Below are 15,112 nucleotides of genomic sequence, written 5' to 3'. Positions count from 1 at the left end.
TTTTCAGCTGGGTATGGACCAAGCCATTAGACTTAATTATTAAACTTTGGACAATGACTTTGGAGAAGGGAACTCCAGCAGGCATAATCTAATCATTCTTAAACAATGGACCTGGAATCAGCTTGATGTGACTATGTTTAGGTAACTGGCTAGTTGGTGAGAGGAGGTCATATGATAAGCAAGCTAACTCTTTTTGCATTCTAAGAAACTGCTTCCGGGTACAGTCTGAGTGAGACTAGAAAGACCCTGAGTATCTATTGCTTTGTCCACTATAGATCAAGCGGACTGCACGCACTGAAACAGACTCACATCTGGACACTGGAAGGAAGTCGCTTGTATATTGGAGAAAGTCAACCAGGATCAGAACAGTGTCAAGTGAGTTCAGAGAGGACAATGCAAGCACAGCAGGAAAATAACTATTCCAGCAGTTCCTACACCAAGGAGGAAATCAGCAAACTAGAAAGTCGCTATCAGTTCTGCGGGCATCCTTTAAGGATCACTCGGGACTTCAGCAGTAACCTTGGGATATCAGCAATAATCTGGGAAGCTGTAAGTCCAAAATTTGATGAAAATCTATTGATTCCCCTGTGGCCTCTGCTTCCTACTACAAACACCCAACTCATTTGATGCAGTGAATAAATGAATACACACAGGAAGATAGGAATTGGTAGGTGAAGAAAGATCACCTAGTTTTCCTTCTACCATCCTGGTATTTGTATGATACAACTATATTGGAGTTGTTGATCAATGATTATATTCAATCTCCATCAATGAGGCTAAAACAGACCCAGGCATGAGGTGAGGAAAACCCCAGTGGTGGAGTGCTTTGGGAACCATAAGTCCAAAGTCATCTGTTCTTAGCAAACATGCTATGCTCACCACACTCAAATTACTCAGATACCCGATCCTAGGCCAAAAAGAATAATTCTGGAGAAATCCTTACCAATCCCAGAAAGCAACCACCAAACAAATTCCAAGAGATAACATTGACTACAAAGTGTATCACCCAACATCCCACCAACCATTGGCAAGCAGCAATATCAGTCTGACTGAAGGTAGGCTAGGGACACTTCTCTTTTGCCAATCTCCCTTCATGTGCTTGAGCCAATGTCACACCTTCCTGGGCATGATATACATGATTAATATCCTTCTAGTCATAATGTACAGGGTTAATATCCTTCTGGGCATCATGTACAGGGTTAATACCCTCCTGGGCACCATGTACAGAGTTAATACCCTCTTGGGCACCATGTACAGAGTTAATACCCTCTTGGGTACCATGTGCAGGGTTAATACCCTTCTGGGTACCATGAACAGGATTGATATTCTCCTGAGTACCATGTTGGCTTTCTATCCTTCTGGGAATAATTTATTGAGTTTGAAACTTCCTGCACACCATATATTGGGTTTCCATCCTCCTAAGCACTATATATTGGGTTTGAAGCCTCCTGTACACCATCTATTGGGTTTGTATACTCCTGGATTGGGTTAGCATCCAGGCACATGTACTAGTTTTATACCCTTCCTCCATCATATCTCTTTTCCTGTACCCTCAACACCAAATGTAATTGATTTACAACCTCTTTGGATTAATTTGTTGTGTTGATGCTATCCTTGACATCATATGCTAGATTTATATCCTTCTGGGCACGTGCATTGTGTTTTTATCATTCTCATCACCATACACTCAGTTTGCAGCTTCCCTGGCACCATTTACCGGGTTCTTATCCTTCATGGCACCATTGGAAAAGTTGGAAACTGGCAGTAAAGAGCTTTGGAACATCCTTAGTTTGTGAATGGCACTGTGTAAATGCAAGTTATTTTCTTTTCTTTTCTACAGTCCTTGACACCATGTAATGGGCTTGAACGCTTTCTTACACCGTGCAATGGATTTGTGCATTCCTGCGCACCATGTGCTGGAATTAGCCACTCTGGCATGATATGCTAGACTTGTACCATTCTTACACAACACAATTGCTTTTTACCCTTCATGCCACAATGTACTAGTCTTGTAAACTTCATGGCACCATTGAGTGGGATTACACCATTCTTGCAGCATGTACTGCCTTTGCATCCTCCATGAAGCTACATGCTGGTTTAAACCCTCCTGGATCCATGTGCTGCATTTGTAGCCTTACTGGATTTATGTGCTGGATTTAGACCCTCCTTGGTATTTTGTGCTATATTTATACCCTTCTCAGCACCATGTACAATTTTATATCCACCCTGGCATCCTGGGTTTATGCTCTTTTGTGAAAGTTGTTGGTCAACTAATTCTAACGTTAATACAACATTCTTTTTCAGGGCCTTGTTCTCTGCCGGTTCTTTGAACAAGAAAAGATCAGTTTTTCTGGGAAGAAAGTGATTGAATTGGGATCGGGCACTGGGATTGTAGGGATTCTTGCTGCCCTACTAGGTGAGTTAAAGATTCCAAGCGACTTTGTAGATGTGAGGGAGAGCAATGGAGTATAGGATGGGTCATGTAGAGAAGGACCAGGTAGTATTACATCACATTTACAGCACAGAAACAGGCCATTCAGCCCAATAAATACAAGCCAGTGTTTATGCTCCAGCTGAGCCTCTTCCCATTCGTCTTTCTTTAACTCCATCAATATATCCTTCTATTCCTTTCTCCCTCATGTTAGGCTAACTTCTCCTTACATGCATCTTTGTTAGTCAACTAGTGGTAGCGAGTTCCACATTTTAACCACCCGCCTCCAGTATTCTCCCTCCACTGGCTCTTGACCTTTTCATTGAGAACTGTTGGCGTGACATTGGCCGTCTCAATTTCTCTGCTCCTCTCACCCACTCTAACCTGTCTCCTTCTGAACTTGCTGCATTCCATTCTCTTAGGTCCAACCCTGACTTTGTTATCAACCTGCTGACAACGGTGGTGCTGTTGTTGTCTGGTGTAATGACTTCTAGCTCATAGAGACTGAGCACCAACTCTCAGACACTTGTTCCTCCCCTGGACCATGACCCCACCACTGAACATCAAGCCATAGTTTCTGGGACTGTCACTGACCTCATCTCCTCTGGAGATCTTCCCTCCACAGGTTCCAACCTCAGTCTCCCAACCCCGGACAGCCCACTTCTACCTCCCTCCCAAAATCCACAAACAGGACTGTCCGGTCCTGACTAGTAGACCTTCTTCCTGCCCCACGGAACTCATTTCTTCCTATCTTGACTCCATTCTCTCCCCACTTGTCCAGTCTCTTCCCACCTACACCCACGATTCCACTGATGCCTTAGTCACATCAACAATTTCCAGTTTCCTGGCCCTAACCACCTCTTCACCATGGACGTCCAATTCCTCTACACTCCATCCCCTACCAGGATGGGCTGAGGGCTCTTTGCTTCTCCCTTGAACAGAGGCCCGAACAATCCCCATCCACCACCACTCTCCTCCATCTGGTTGAACATGTTCTCTCAATGAACAGTTTCTCCTTAAACTTGTCTCACTTTCTTTTTTATTAATATATATATTCGTTCATGGGATGTGGGCATCGCTGGCTAGGCCAGCATTTATTGCCTATCCCCAATTACCCTTGTTCAAAGGGCAGTTAAGAGTCAACCACCTTGCTTTGGGTCTGGAGTGACATGTAGGCCAGACCAGGTAAGGATGACAGATTTCCTTCCCTAAAGGGTATTAGTGATCCAGATGGGTTTTTACAACAATCGGCAAAGGTTTCATGGTCATCATCAGACTTCTGCAAATAAAAGGTGTGGCTATGGGTACCCGCATGGATCCCAGTTATGCATGTTTTTTTATGGGGTATGTGCAACATTCCTTGCTCCAGCCCTACTCAGCACCCCTCCCACAACTCTTTTCTCAGTACATCGGTGACTGTTTTGGTGCTGCTTCATGCTCTTGTCTGGACCTGGAAAACGTTATCAATTTTGCTTCCAATTTCCACCCCTCTACCACTTTCACATGGTCCATCTCCGACACTTCCCTTCCTTGGTTTCTCTGTCTCTATTTCTGGTGATGGACTGTCCACCAATATTACAAGCCCACTGACTCCCACAGCTACCTTGACTACAGCTCCTCACACCCTGCTTCATGTAAGGACTCCATCCCATTCTCTCAGTTCCTTCACCTCCGTCTCATCTGTTCCTAAGATGCCACTTTCCAAAATTGCGCTTCTGACATATCTCCCTTCTTCCTTAACCGAGGTTTGCCACCCACTGTGGTTGACAGGACCCTCAACTGTGTCCAACCCATCTCCTGCGCCTCTGCCCTCACACCTTCCCCTCCCTCCCAGAACCATGATAGGGTCCCCTTTGTCCTCACTTTACACCCCACTGGCCTTCGCATTCGAAGGATCATTCTCTGCTATTTCCACCAACTCCAGCATGATGCCACTACCAAACACATCTTCCCTTCACCGCCACCGGGACACCCTGGTCTACTCCTTCCATCACTCCCAATATCTCATCCCTTTGCCATGGCACCATCCCATACAATCGCAGAAAGTGCAACACCTGTCCATTTACCTCCTCCCTCCTCACCGTTCAAGGGCCCAAACACTCCTTTCAGGTGAAGGAGCACTTCACTTGCACCTCCTTCAATTTGGTCAACTGCATTCGCTGCTCCCAATGTGGTCTCCTCTACATTGGGGAGACCAAACACAGACTGGGTGACCGCTTTGTGGAACACCATTGGTCTGTCCGCAAGCATGACCCAGACCTTCCTGTCGCTTGCCATTTCAACACACCATCCTGCTCTCATGCCCACATGTCCATCCTTGGCCTGCTGCAATGTTCCAGTGAAGCCCAATGCAAACTGGAGGAACAGCACCTCATCTTCTGATTAGGTCCTTTAAAGCCTTCCGGACTTAACATTGAGTTCAACAACTTCAGACCATGAACTCTCTCCTCACCCCTTTTAAAAAATGTATATTTATTTTTATTTGTATCTACTTATTTTCATTTTTATTAATTGTTTTATCCCCTTTTTATCCCTTTTTCCCAACCCCCCCCCCCAAAGTGGCCATCTGTTATTTGGTCCATATTATTCTCTCAGAGTCTTACCCTTGTTCTGTTATTAACACATTCTGCTTTCTTACCTTTATGCCACTATCAGCACCTTCTTTAGCCCTTACCACTACCATTAACACTCCCTTTGTCTTTTCGTCCATGACATCTTTGTCAATCTCTCCTTAGAGCTCCCACCTATCGCTGACCTTCTTTCCAGCTTCACCTGCTCCACCCCCTTAAACAGTATAAATTTCATCATGTTTCTACTTCTCTTTAGTTCTGAAGAAGGGTCATACAGGCTCAAAATGTTAACTCTCTTTCTCTCTCCACAGATGCTGTCAGACCTGCTGAGTTTTTCCAGCATTTTGTTTTTATTTCTAACCACTGTCTGGGTTAAAGAAATTTCTCCCGAATTCCCTATTGGATTTATCAGTGACTATCTTTTATTTATGGCTCCTAGTTCTAGTTTTCCCAACAAATGGAAACATCTTCTCTACGCCTACCTTATTAAACCCCTTCATAATTTTGAAGGCATCCATCAGGTCACCTCTCAGTTTTCTCTTTTCTATAGAAAAGAACCAGCAACTTGTTCAATCTTTCTTGATAAGATTCCTTTTCTGTATCCCCCAATTTGCTGTCATCCACAAATTTTGAAATTGTAATTCTGAGTCCTGAATACAAATCATTTATGTAAATTGTGAACAACAGTGATCCCACTACTGATCCTTGTGGGATACCACTTTCTACCTTTTGCCAGTCTGAGCAACTACTTAATCCCTACTTTCTATTTTCTGCTTTGCAGCCAGCTTGCTATCCATTTAGCTTCTTATCCTAGGTCTCCACATTTTCCTGCCTTAACCATAAGTCTACCATGTGATACCTTATTGAAGAACTGCACCTGTTCTCCCAGTTATGTAGTAGTGGTTCTGCAATTTCTCCCCTAACTTCTACTATGCACAGATGCAATCCATCCAGACCAGAGGGTTTTAGCCTCATTAAGTTTGATTAGTTTATCAATTATTTCACACCCCACCCCCCTTCCCACCTTCTATCTTAAATGTCTTTATACCTTTTTGATCACTTTTTCTAATGTCATGCCCACCATGCTAATCTGTCTGGTGAATCATTAGGGTAAATAAATCCCCAGTTATAGATAAGTGTTTCAATTTTTGTTTTCTCTTTTGGTCCTTTCCAACAACTTGGCTTTTAGTTTTGATGTTGTTAGCATCAACATTTATTGTTTCAAAGGGATGCTTTCAAAGCAAAATACCCTTACCTCAGGAAATAAAAAATAATTCCCCAAGAAAGCTATACCTTATCCAGACTCTCCCAGTTCACCTACCATTATGAACCAAGTCCCTCCTCCCTTCTGGGGGGCACAGTATTGCAACTGTGCTGCTGCTGACCTGAAAAACTCCAATAAATATAAAAGTGAACATATTTCTCCCTTAGCTGCTAAGCTGAGGACTAAATAATGTCAAGGTTCCAAAGTCCACCCTCTTGTCCTCGCTGAGGAACATGGGCAATGAGTAACAAAGGGTCAATCAAAACAGGGTGAAGTTTGATGGGACTCCTTATGTCCTGGGCCACTTCGGTTACCGTGAAGGCTTGTTTAGGAGAAATACTCAGCAGATGGGGCTCTGGCAAACAAGTCCTCAATGGCCGAACAGGCAGAGGATGATGTGCCATCTGGAATATCTCAATGGCTGTTCTGGCAGACAAAGGCTGCAGCAGAACAAAACCTCCGGTTGTCTTTGTTTCTTTGCCATTGAATCAAGATTTTGTTCTGTTAAGGCATGTGTGGAAGCTGATGAGCAATGGTTTCTCCACACTAAAAGATGCCACACAGAGGCGCCTTTCTTTCCAAGCGCATCTCCCAAGCCATTTGGCAACCAGCAAATGGGCGACAGGAGCAGGATTGCATTGTCTGGAAGCTTCTCGTCACGATCTGGCACAGAGGTGGCAGTTACAAGATTGTCATCTAGCACTTGGACAAGACAGGGGTGCCTTTTGGCTGTAGCTGAGCAACCTTCTTTAGGATCTACTCTGCCTACCCCTTAACGGGGAAGGGGCTAGAAAAGGTGCCTGAAACATAGTCTGCCTCACCTTCCATAACAGGATAGCCATACCCAGAGAGATCACCCTATGCGGTAGAAACATACAAAAGACACAAGTAATAAAATTTAGGACCTGGAACATCAGGACCCTCATGTACTTAGCTGCAAGAGAACACCCAGAGCGTTGCACCGCATTTGTTGCCCAAGAGCTCTGGCAATGACATCAACATAGCTGCTCTGAGTGAGACCCGGCAAGGTGGAGAGGGCCAACTCAAGGAACTCCAGGCAGTTATACTTCTTTAGGAACGGGAAATCAGAAGAAGAACGCAGAGTTCACTGAGTTGGATTCCCCATCAAGTATAAACTTGTGAACTAGCTTGATGAGTTCCCTCTTGGAAGAAATGAGTGCCTCATGACTCTTTGTCTCAAACTAGCAAGAAGCCAATTCGCCGCTATGGCCAGTGCATATGCCCCAACTCTGGACACCATCAATGAAACCAAGGAAGATTTCTATGTCAAACTTGACAAAATTCTCTGAGGGGTTCCGAAGGAGGACAGGTTTATTCTTCTTGGAGACTTCAATGCCATTGTTGGAAGACTCTGGGATGGAACTATTGGCAGGGAAGGAATTGGGAATGCCAACTCCAACTGCATTCTTCTCCTTATCAAATGCGTAGAAAATGGGCTTATCATCACCAATACCCTGTTCTGCCGGACGAACAAGTACAAAATGTCATGGCAACACGCCTGGTCAAAGCACTGGCATCTGATCGATTATTTCATCGTTCATACGCAGAATCACAAAGGTGTCTGCACCACCAGAGCAATGACAGGAGCTAATGACTGCTGGACCGATCACTGATTTATTCGTTCAGTTACGCCCATCAAACTGGCTCCCAAACAACAGGTGCAACAGAAGAGATGTCCATGTCAACGTCAAAGCTCTGAGGGATCCAATCAAAAGAGACTGATTCCAACATTGCCTTAGGGAAAAACTTTCAAACTTCAATCAAGAACAGAAGAAGTGTCCACAGTGCTTGGAATGTCCTTAAGTCCAATATCATCAATGCCTACAAAGAGGCACTTGGATTTTCTGTCAGGAAACATCAGGATTAGATTGATGAAAATGATCAGGATATCAATGAACTAATTGATCGCAAGCACGAGACTTTCTGTACCTGGTGGAATGATCCAAACTTGAAGCAGAAGAAACTGGCTTAGCAACAAGCTAAGGCACATGAAGAACATGTGGTGGGCAGACAAGGCAAAAGAAATTCAATATCTCGCTGACATGAATGATATTCACAGCTCCTTCACTGGTACAAAGGCCATTTATGGCCCCAAATAGTCCAGGACCATCTCCTCTGAAGCGTAAGGACAGTGGGGAGAACTGATCAAGGGAAGGGAAGCAGTCAACGCCTGTTGGAGGGAGCATTTTGAAGATGTTTTCAGTCAAGAATCAATTGTTAACATGAGTGTTTTCAACTCCATTCCACATATCCAGTCAGAGACAACGACTATGGGTGTGATAAAAGCCATAACACAAATGAAGAGCAACAAAGCAGCAGAAGGTGGTGGAATACCTTATAAAATCTTTAGGCACAGAGTAGAGGAACTAACATTAAAGCTCCATGCCCTTATCCTACAGATAGGGAATGAAGAGGAAGTCCTGAATGATCTCAAGGTCGCCATGATTGTGGCAATCTTAAAGAAAGGGGACAAATTCAATTGTGGAAGTACAGAGGCATCTCCTGGCTTTCCATTGCAGAAAAGATAATTTCAAGAGCCCTTCTGAAACAACTTATATACTTGTTGAAGAGCTACTCCCAAATCTCAATGTGGGTTTAGGCCATCAAGAGGCATGGCCGACATGATTTTTACAGCTCACCAACTATACTAAAAATGTCGCAAACGTCAATCTCTCTACATAGCGTACTTTGACTTGAAAAAGGCCTTCGACTCTGTAAATCGTGAGGCACTCTAGAAGATCCTGAAGTATGGGTGTCCTCCAAAATTTATCATCCTTTGCCTGCTTCATGATGATATGCGAGCGATTATCCTTAACGATTCCATTACAGCCCCTTTTGAGGTTAAGGCAGGAGTCAAACAATGTTGTGTCTGTGTCCCAACTCTTTTTCAGTCTTCCTTGCTGTATTGCTCCGTCTGATTAGAAACAAGCTCCCTGCTAGAGTGCAGCTTATTTACCGAATGAACAGTAAACTATTTAATCTCAGCTGACTACAATCAAAAACTAAAACCACCCCGACCTCAATCATTGAGCTCCAATATGCTGATGATGCTGCAGTAAGTGTTGTGTCGGAAGTGGATCTCCAGAGAATCGTCGACATATTTACTGAGGCATGAGAGAATATAGGACTTACACTCAACATTCAGAAGACCAAAGTCCTCCATTAGCAAGCTCCAAATGCACACACACCAGCCCCATTGATTAGGATTCATGAGGGGTGCCTGAAAAATGTGGAACACTTCCAGTCCCTTGGAAGTTATCTTTCACAGAAGGTTGACATTGATGAAGAAATCCAGCATCACCTGAAGTCTGCTGGTGCTGCCTTTGGTCACCTGAGGAAGTGAGTATTTGAAGGCTGCAAATCAAAACTGAAACCAAACTCATGGTTTATCATGTAGTTGTGATCCCTACCTTACTGTATGTGTACTGTATGGACAACGTACAGGAGGTACCTCAAGGCACTGGAGTTATACCATCAATGCTGCCTGCGGAAGATCGTACACATTAAATGGAAGGACAGACACACCAATATTAATGTCCTCTCACAAGCATTGTGGCTATGATCATCTGCCATCAGCTTCATTGGGTTGGTCATATAGTTCAGATGTCAGATATCAGGTTCCCAAAGCAGGTCTCCTTCTCCCAGCTCAGTCAGATCAGATGCACCAGAGGAGGACAGAAGAAGATCAAGGATGTGCTGAAAGCCAACATGAAGAAATGCAACATTGACATCTATTCCTGGGAGACCATTGCCTTGGATTGAATCAGATGGCAGAAGAGTCCGTGGGAAGGATCCCAGCATTTTGAGACCCTAAGACAGCAAAATGAAGAGAAAAAACGAGAACGGCAAAAACAACACACCATGACCTGAATTAATAACAGACATCCCACATGATAACAAATGCCATAAAGTGCCTCATCAGCCATCTTTGGAGGGATAGCCAATAATAATAATAGCTAATGTCAGAAATGGACTAGCTACTTACAGTGTGACATTTCCACATCACTCTGAACATCTTGCCTCTGATTGGACATTGTAAAGGGAAGCTGTAGCCTTCAATAATGTTTCTGAGTCCTTGGTAGCGCTAATCATGTGTCCAGCACCCAACTGGTGATCAAATTAAATACCATGAAACAGTAAACATGCCCTTAAATAACAACCAAGGGTTATTATTATGCCAATGTTACACCATTAGATGTCACTATCACTTAGATTCCTTTATCATAGGATGCAAAGACTCTGTAGAACAACTTTTGACATTGGTTTCCCGGTATAAAGTGGGCTGCTAACCTATCATTCAATTTACACTCTCGCACAAGGTCAAGATTTACTCTTTTTACCAAAACCATCTTATTACTTTTGTATTTTTAAACCAAATTCAGTTTGACAAGTAAAATCAAAGAAAACCCAAAGATGTTTTGTAAACTCAGAAAGAGAGAGGATAAAGGCAGAAGTAGGGCCAATTGGAGACCATAAAGGTAACTTGTGTGTGCAGGAACAAGGCATGGACATGGTCCTTCATAAATACTTTGTGTCCATTTTCACAAAAGATGGGGTGAAGTAAAGTTAAGGAGGGGAGGGGGTGTGAGATATTGGATGGGATAAATATAGTGAGGAAGAAAATATTAGTGTGTTTAAAATCCTTGAAAATAGATGATTAAATGAATCCCAGATTGCTAAGAGAAGCAAGGGAGAAAGTAGCAAAGGCTCTGACCATCATTTTTCAATCCTCTCTGGCTGCAGGTGTGGTGCCAGAGGACTGGAGGGCTGCTTAGGTTGTACCATTGTTTAAAAAGAGAGGAAGCGATAGCCCGGTAATTACAGCCCCAACCTTGGTGGTGGGCAAATTATTGGTAAAAATTCTGAGATACAGTATAAATCATCATTTAGAAGGGACAGGTGAGCATGGGTTTGTTAAGGGAAGATTGTGTCTAACTAACATGATTAAATTTTTTGAGGTAACAAGAGGGTCAATGGGGATAGTGCAGTTGATGTAAACTACAGGGATTTTAGCAAGGTTTTTGACAAGGTTCCACATGGCAGACAGTTCAGTAAATTGAAGCTCTTGGGATTCATGGGAAAGTGGCAAGTTGGATCTAAAATTGGCTCAATGGCAGGAAGCAAAGGAAAATGGTTGATGGGTGTTTTTTTTGACTGGAAGGCTGCTTCCAGTGGGATTCTGCAGGGAGCAGTACTGGTTTCCTTGCTGTTCATGGTATATATATCAATGATTTAGACTTAAATGTAGGGGGCATAATTGAGAAATTTGCAGATGAAATCAAAATTGGTCATGTGGTTGACAGGAAGAAAGTTGTATACTCCAGGAAGATATCAATGGGCAGATCAGGTGGGCACAGAAGTGTCAAATAGAATTTAATCTGGAAAATCACTTTTCGGGAATGCATTTGGGAAAGACAAAGAAGGCAAGGGAATACACAATAAATGGTAGGATACTGAGAAGTGTAGGGGAACAGAAGAACCCTGGACTAGAAGTGAGTTGAGGAGTCGTTTTTTCACCCATGAGATGGTGGTGGTCTGAAACTCAGATTGAAAGGGTGCTTGATGCAGGAACCCTCATCACATTTTAAAAATACCTGGATATGCATTTGAAGTGTCATAACCTACAGGCCTATGAACCAAGAACTGGAAAGTAGGATTAGGCTGAGATTAGGATTGGCTGAATGGCCTCTTTCTGTGCTGCAAATTTTCTATGTTTTTAAGTGTTGCTTCTATATTACTGAGGTTTTGCAGGGTCGACTGGACTGCTTGTGCCTTTTTTGTTTCCTGATTCAACACCTAATTCACAGTCAGGTGGTCCGCCCAGCGTCATTCTTTCTAGGAGCTTGATATAACTGTGGGGCTTGCTGGGGCACGTCAGAGGGTAGTTAAATATTTTAGTCTAAGTCTCTGGGTTAACAGTCCAGTAACACAACCACTATGCTAATATGATAGTAGAACTTGGTGCAGAATAGAATACTGGTAAGAGTGTTTTGGATGAGTTGAAGTTTATAAAGGGTGGAAGGCTGGCCAGAAAAATCACTGGAATAGTGGAGAATGGAGGTGACAAAGGCATGGATGAAAGTTTCAACAGCAGGTGGGATGAGGCAGGAGTGGAGATGGACAATGCTACTTCTTTCATTGTAGCTTTTTATACCACTAGTTCAACTTATTTTTAGGTAATATTGATCTAGCACTTTATATACTTAAACAAGGTTTCTCTTTAATCTGTCTCTTTGTGGATAATAGGGCTTAATCTTTATTCATAGCTCACCTCCAGTACACTTCGGATCATTCCTGCTTCTGTTCTTTGTAACGTCTCCAATGTCCCTTTTGAAGCTTGTTGAGCAGAATTGCATAGATATTGCAAGTTTATAGAATCATTGAACACCTGCTGTTGAAACCCTCATCCATGCCTTTGTCATCTCCACACTCCACTATTCCAGTGATTTTTCTGGCCAGCCTCCCACCTTTCACGTTCCACCCTTCATAAACTTCAACTCATCCAAAACTCTCTTACCAGTATTCTATTCTGCACCAAGTTCTGCTCCTATTATATTCACATAGTGGTTGTGTTACTGGACTGTTAACCCAGAGACTTAGAATAAAATATTTAACTACCCTCTGACATGCCCCAGCAAGCCCCGCAGTTAATCAAGCCCCTAGAAAGAATGACGCCGGGTGGGCCACTTGACTGTGAATGACTGGACAGAAAGAAACCATGTCTTGTACAGATTCTATGTCACTTCCTTCTATACACAATGTTCCAGTGTGACAAAACTCAGAATCTCATTTGCTGTTTATTGCAGCACTCCTCCCGCAGTTTATCCCCATTCTTTTAATGATATTACTGATTTGGCGAAGCTTTGATCTTTGTTGCAAAATATACTTCACATCTCTTTGCATTGAACTGTAATTGCCTCCTTTATGTCCTCACCCCTGCATCCAGCTGCAATCTCCCACTTTATTCTGTTTCCTGTGCTCCCTAATTTATCAGCAGCAAACCTCCACATCATTCCTTTTGTTCCGCTGCCCAAACCATAAATAGTTGATAAATGGAAAGCAAAAATTCCTAGCACAAAATTTCCAGAGTATGAAGGTGGCAGAAGTGGAGATGATCAATAATTTCAGAGGGAAATTGGACAGACACTGGAGGCAAATAAACTTACAGGGTGACTGAGAAAGTCCCAATCTCCCACTCTGACTGGATTGCCCTACAGAGAAATGGCAATGGGCTAAATGGCCTCTTCTGTGCTGTAATGACTCTATAAAGCACATCACTCCCCATATCCTACCATATCTTCCACTACCTAGCCAGAATCAGAAGCTAACCATTTGGCAATTCTTTTATATTCCATGATTCCACCGCTGTTATGTTTAAATATCTAATTTGCTGCCTCTCAGCTGTAAAATGCATCTTTCAGTACTGCGACAGCTGCAAAAGTTTATCATTTTACTTAACCTCCTTTGCTGTGTTAATCTGCTTTGCCTCAGAATTCCATTTGCCTATATTTCCCATTTTCAGATTGCTGCCAAAGGGGAAACAATGTGGAGATGCCTTGTTACTATTTAAAATTCTTTTGGCAGGTGGAGATGTAACCTTGACAGACCAACTGATGGTTCTGAATCAAATACAGTTCAACATCACCAACAACATCCCTGTTTCCATTCAGCAGCGTGCAAAAGTCTCTACTCTCCTTTGGGGTGAAAACCTGGATCAGTTTCCTATAAACTACGACTTCATCCTGGGTTCGGATATTGTCTATAATTCACGGGACTTCCCTGCTCTGATAAAGACCTTGCAGCATTTGAGTAACCAAAACACTGTCATTTACCTCTGTTCCAAGATGCGTGAGAGCATGGGAGCTATTGAATTTCACGAGAAGCTCCTCCCACAACATTTTAACACGGAAATTGTTCATAGGACTGTAGACAAAGAAATCAATGTATTCAAGGTGACCAAGAAAGGCCTTGATGCCATAGAGAACCCACTTATGTAATGCTTTAAACTGATGCAGGGGGGCTTCTTGTTTGTGGAAGTAAGTTTGAAGAAACTGTCAGCATTGTATCTTTTCAAAACATTTCTCCTTCCTGTTTAGTATTTTCTGCCCCCCGCCACTGTATTCAAGGTGGTGACACAGGTACAAGTACTGCCCAACAGGCTCCTTCAGATCTCTGGTCTATTGATTCAATGTTTAGAACTTAGTGTCAGGAGGTGGGTGAATTTCTAGGGAGTCACATAAAAACCACCTCCCCCATAGCCCAGATTGTACAAGGTAAAACAAGACGAGGAGTAAAGTTCTCAGAATTAACCATAATAGAAGCATGTAACTCAAAATTGCCACTGAGTAATTCCCCTGCATGTCTCTCTCACACTGTGTGGACCTGTTCTTAACTCCATTCTTGAATCCTTGGAACATATGCTCAACTTTCCATCCTCACTTTGTGCTATCCTACCGCTGAAAGAATCAATGCAACCAACCAGGATAAATAGACTAACTGCTAAAGAAATACTTCAAAAGTCCATTTCACTCCAGAGGGAGGGAGAGACTGAGCTGCTTCTATCATTAGTTAATCTGTCACTTGCCAAAGAGATGCTATATCTCAGCTATAGATTTAATAACTGGCATTATTAATTACTTCCAGCTCCAAATACCACAAAAGTAAATGTTGCCAATCATGCAAATTAGACCGTGCTCCACTTTTAAATCATACCCAATGGAAGCTGTGCTTTTAGAACTGCTGAGATTAGTTTGTGCTAAATGGAATTGAGCTGGTGTCACTGCGATATTAGGTTAACCCTGTTTCCCATTATATTTAGTATTGTAA

The 15,112-nt window shown here is 42.9% G+C and overlaps 1 protein-coding gene across 1 annotated transcript; it reads left to right on the top strand.

Moving 5' to 3' along the window:
- The first annotated feature begins 393 nt into the window (after positions 1-393).
- LOC144693408 (EEF1A lysine methyltransferase 3-like) lies at positions 394-14,283 on the top strand. The gene is made up of 3 exons (XM_078563288.1): positions 394-549; positions 2,305-2,416; positions 13,871-14,283. Exons 1-3 carry the CDS (start codon positions 394-396, stop codon positions 14,281-14,283), a joined length of 681 nt encoding a protein of 226 aa, XP_078419414.1.
- Positions 14,284-15,112: the final 829 nt, after the last annotated feature.

The sequence above is a fragment of the Cetorhinus maximus genome, chromosome 18 (assembly GCF_964194155.1).
Source record: "Cetorhinus maximus chromosome 18, sCetMax3.hap1.1, whole genome shotgun sequence".
In the NCBI taxonomy this organism is placed as follows: domain Eukaryota; kingdom Metazoa; phylum Chordata; class Chondrichthyes; order Lamniformes; family Cetorhinidae; genus Cetorhinus; species Cetorhinus maximus.
Note: the sequence above shows the minus strand (reverse complement) of the source record. Positions and strands in the feature narration are given on the sequence as shown.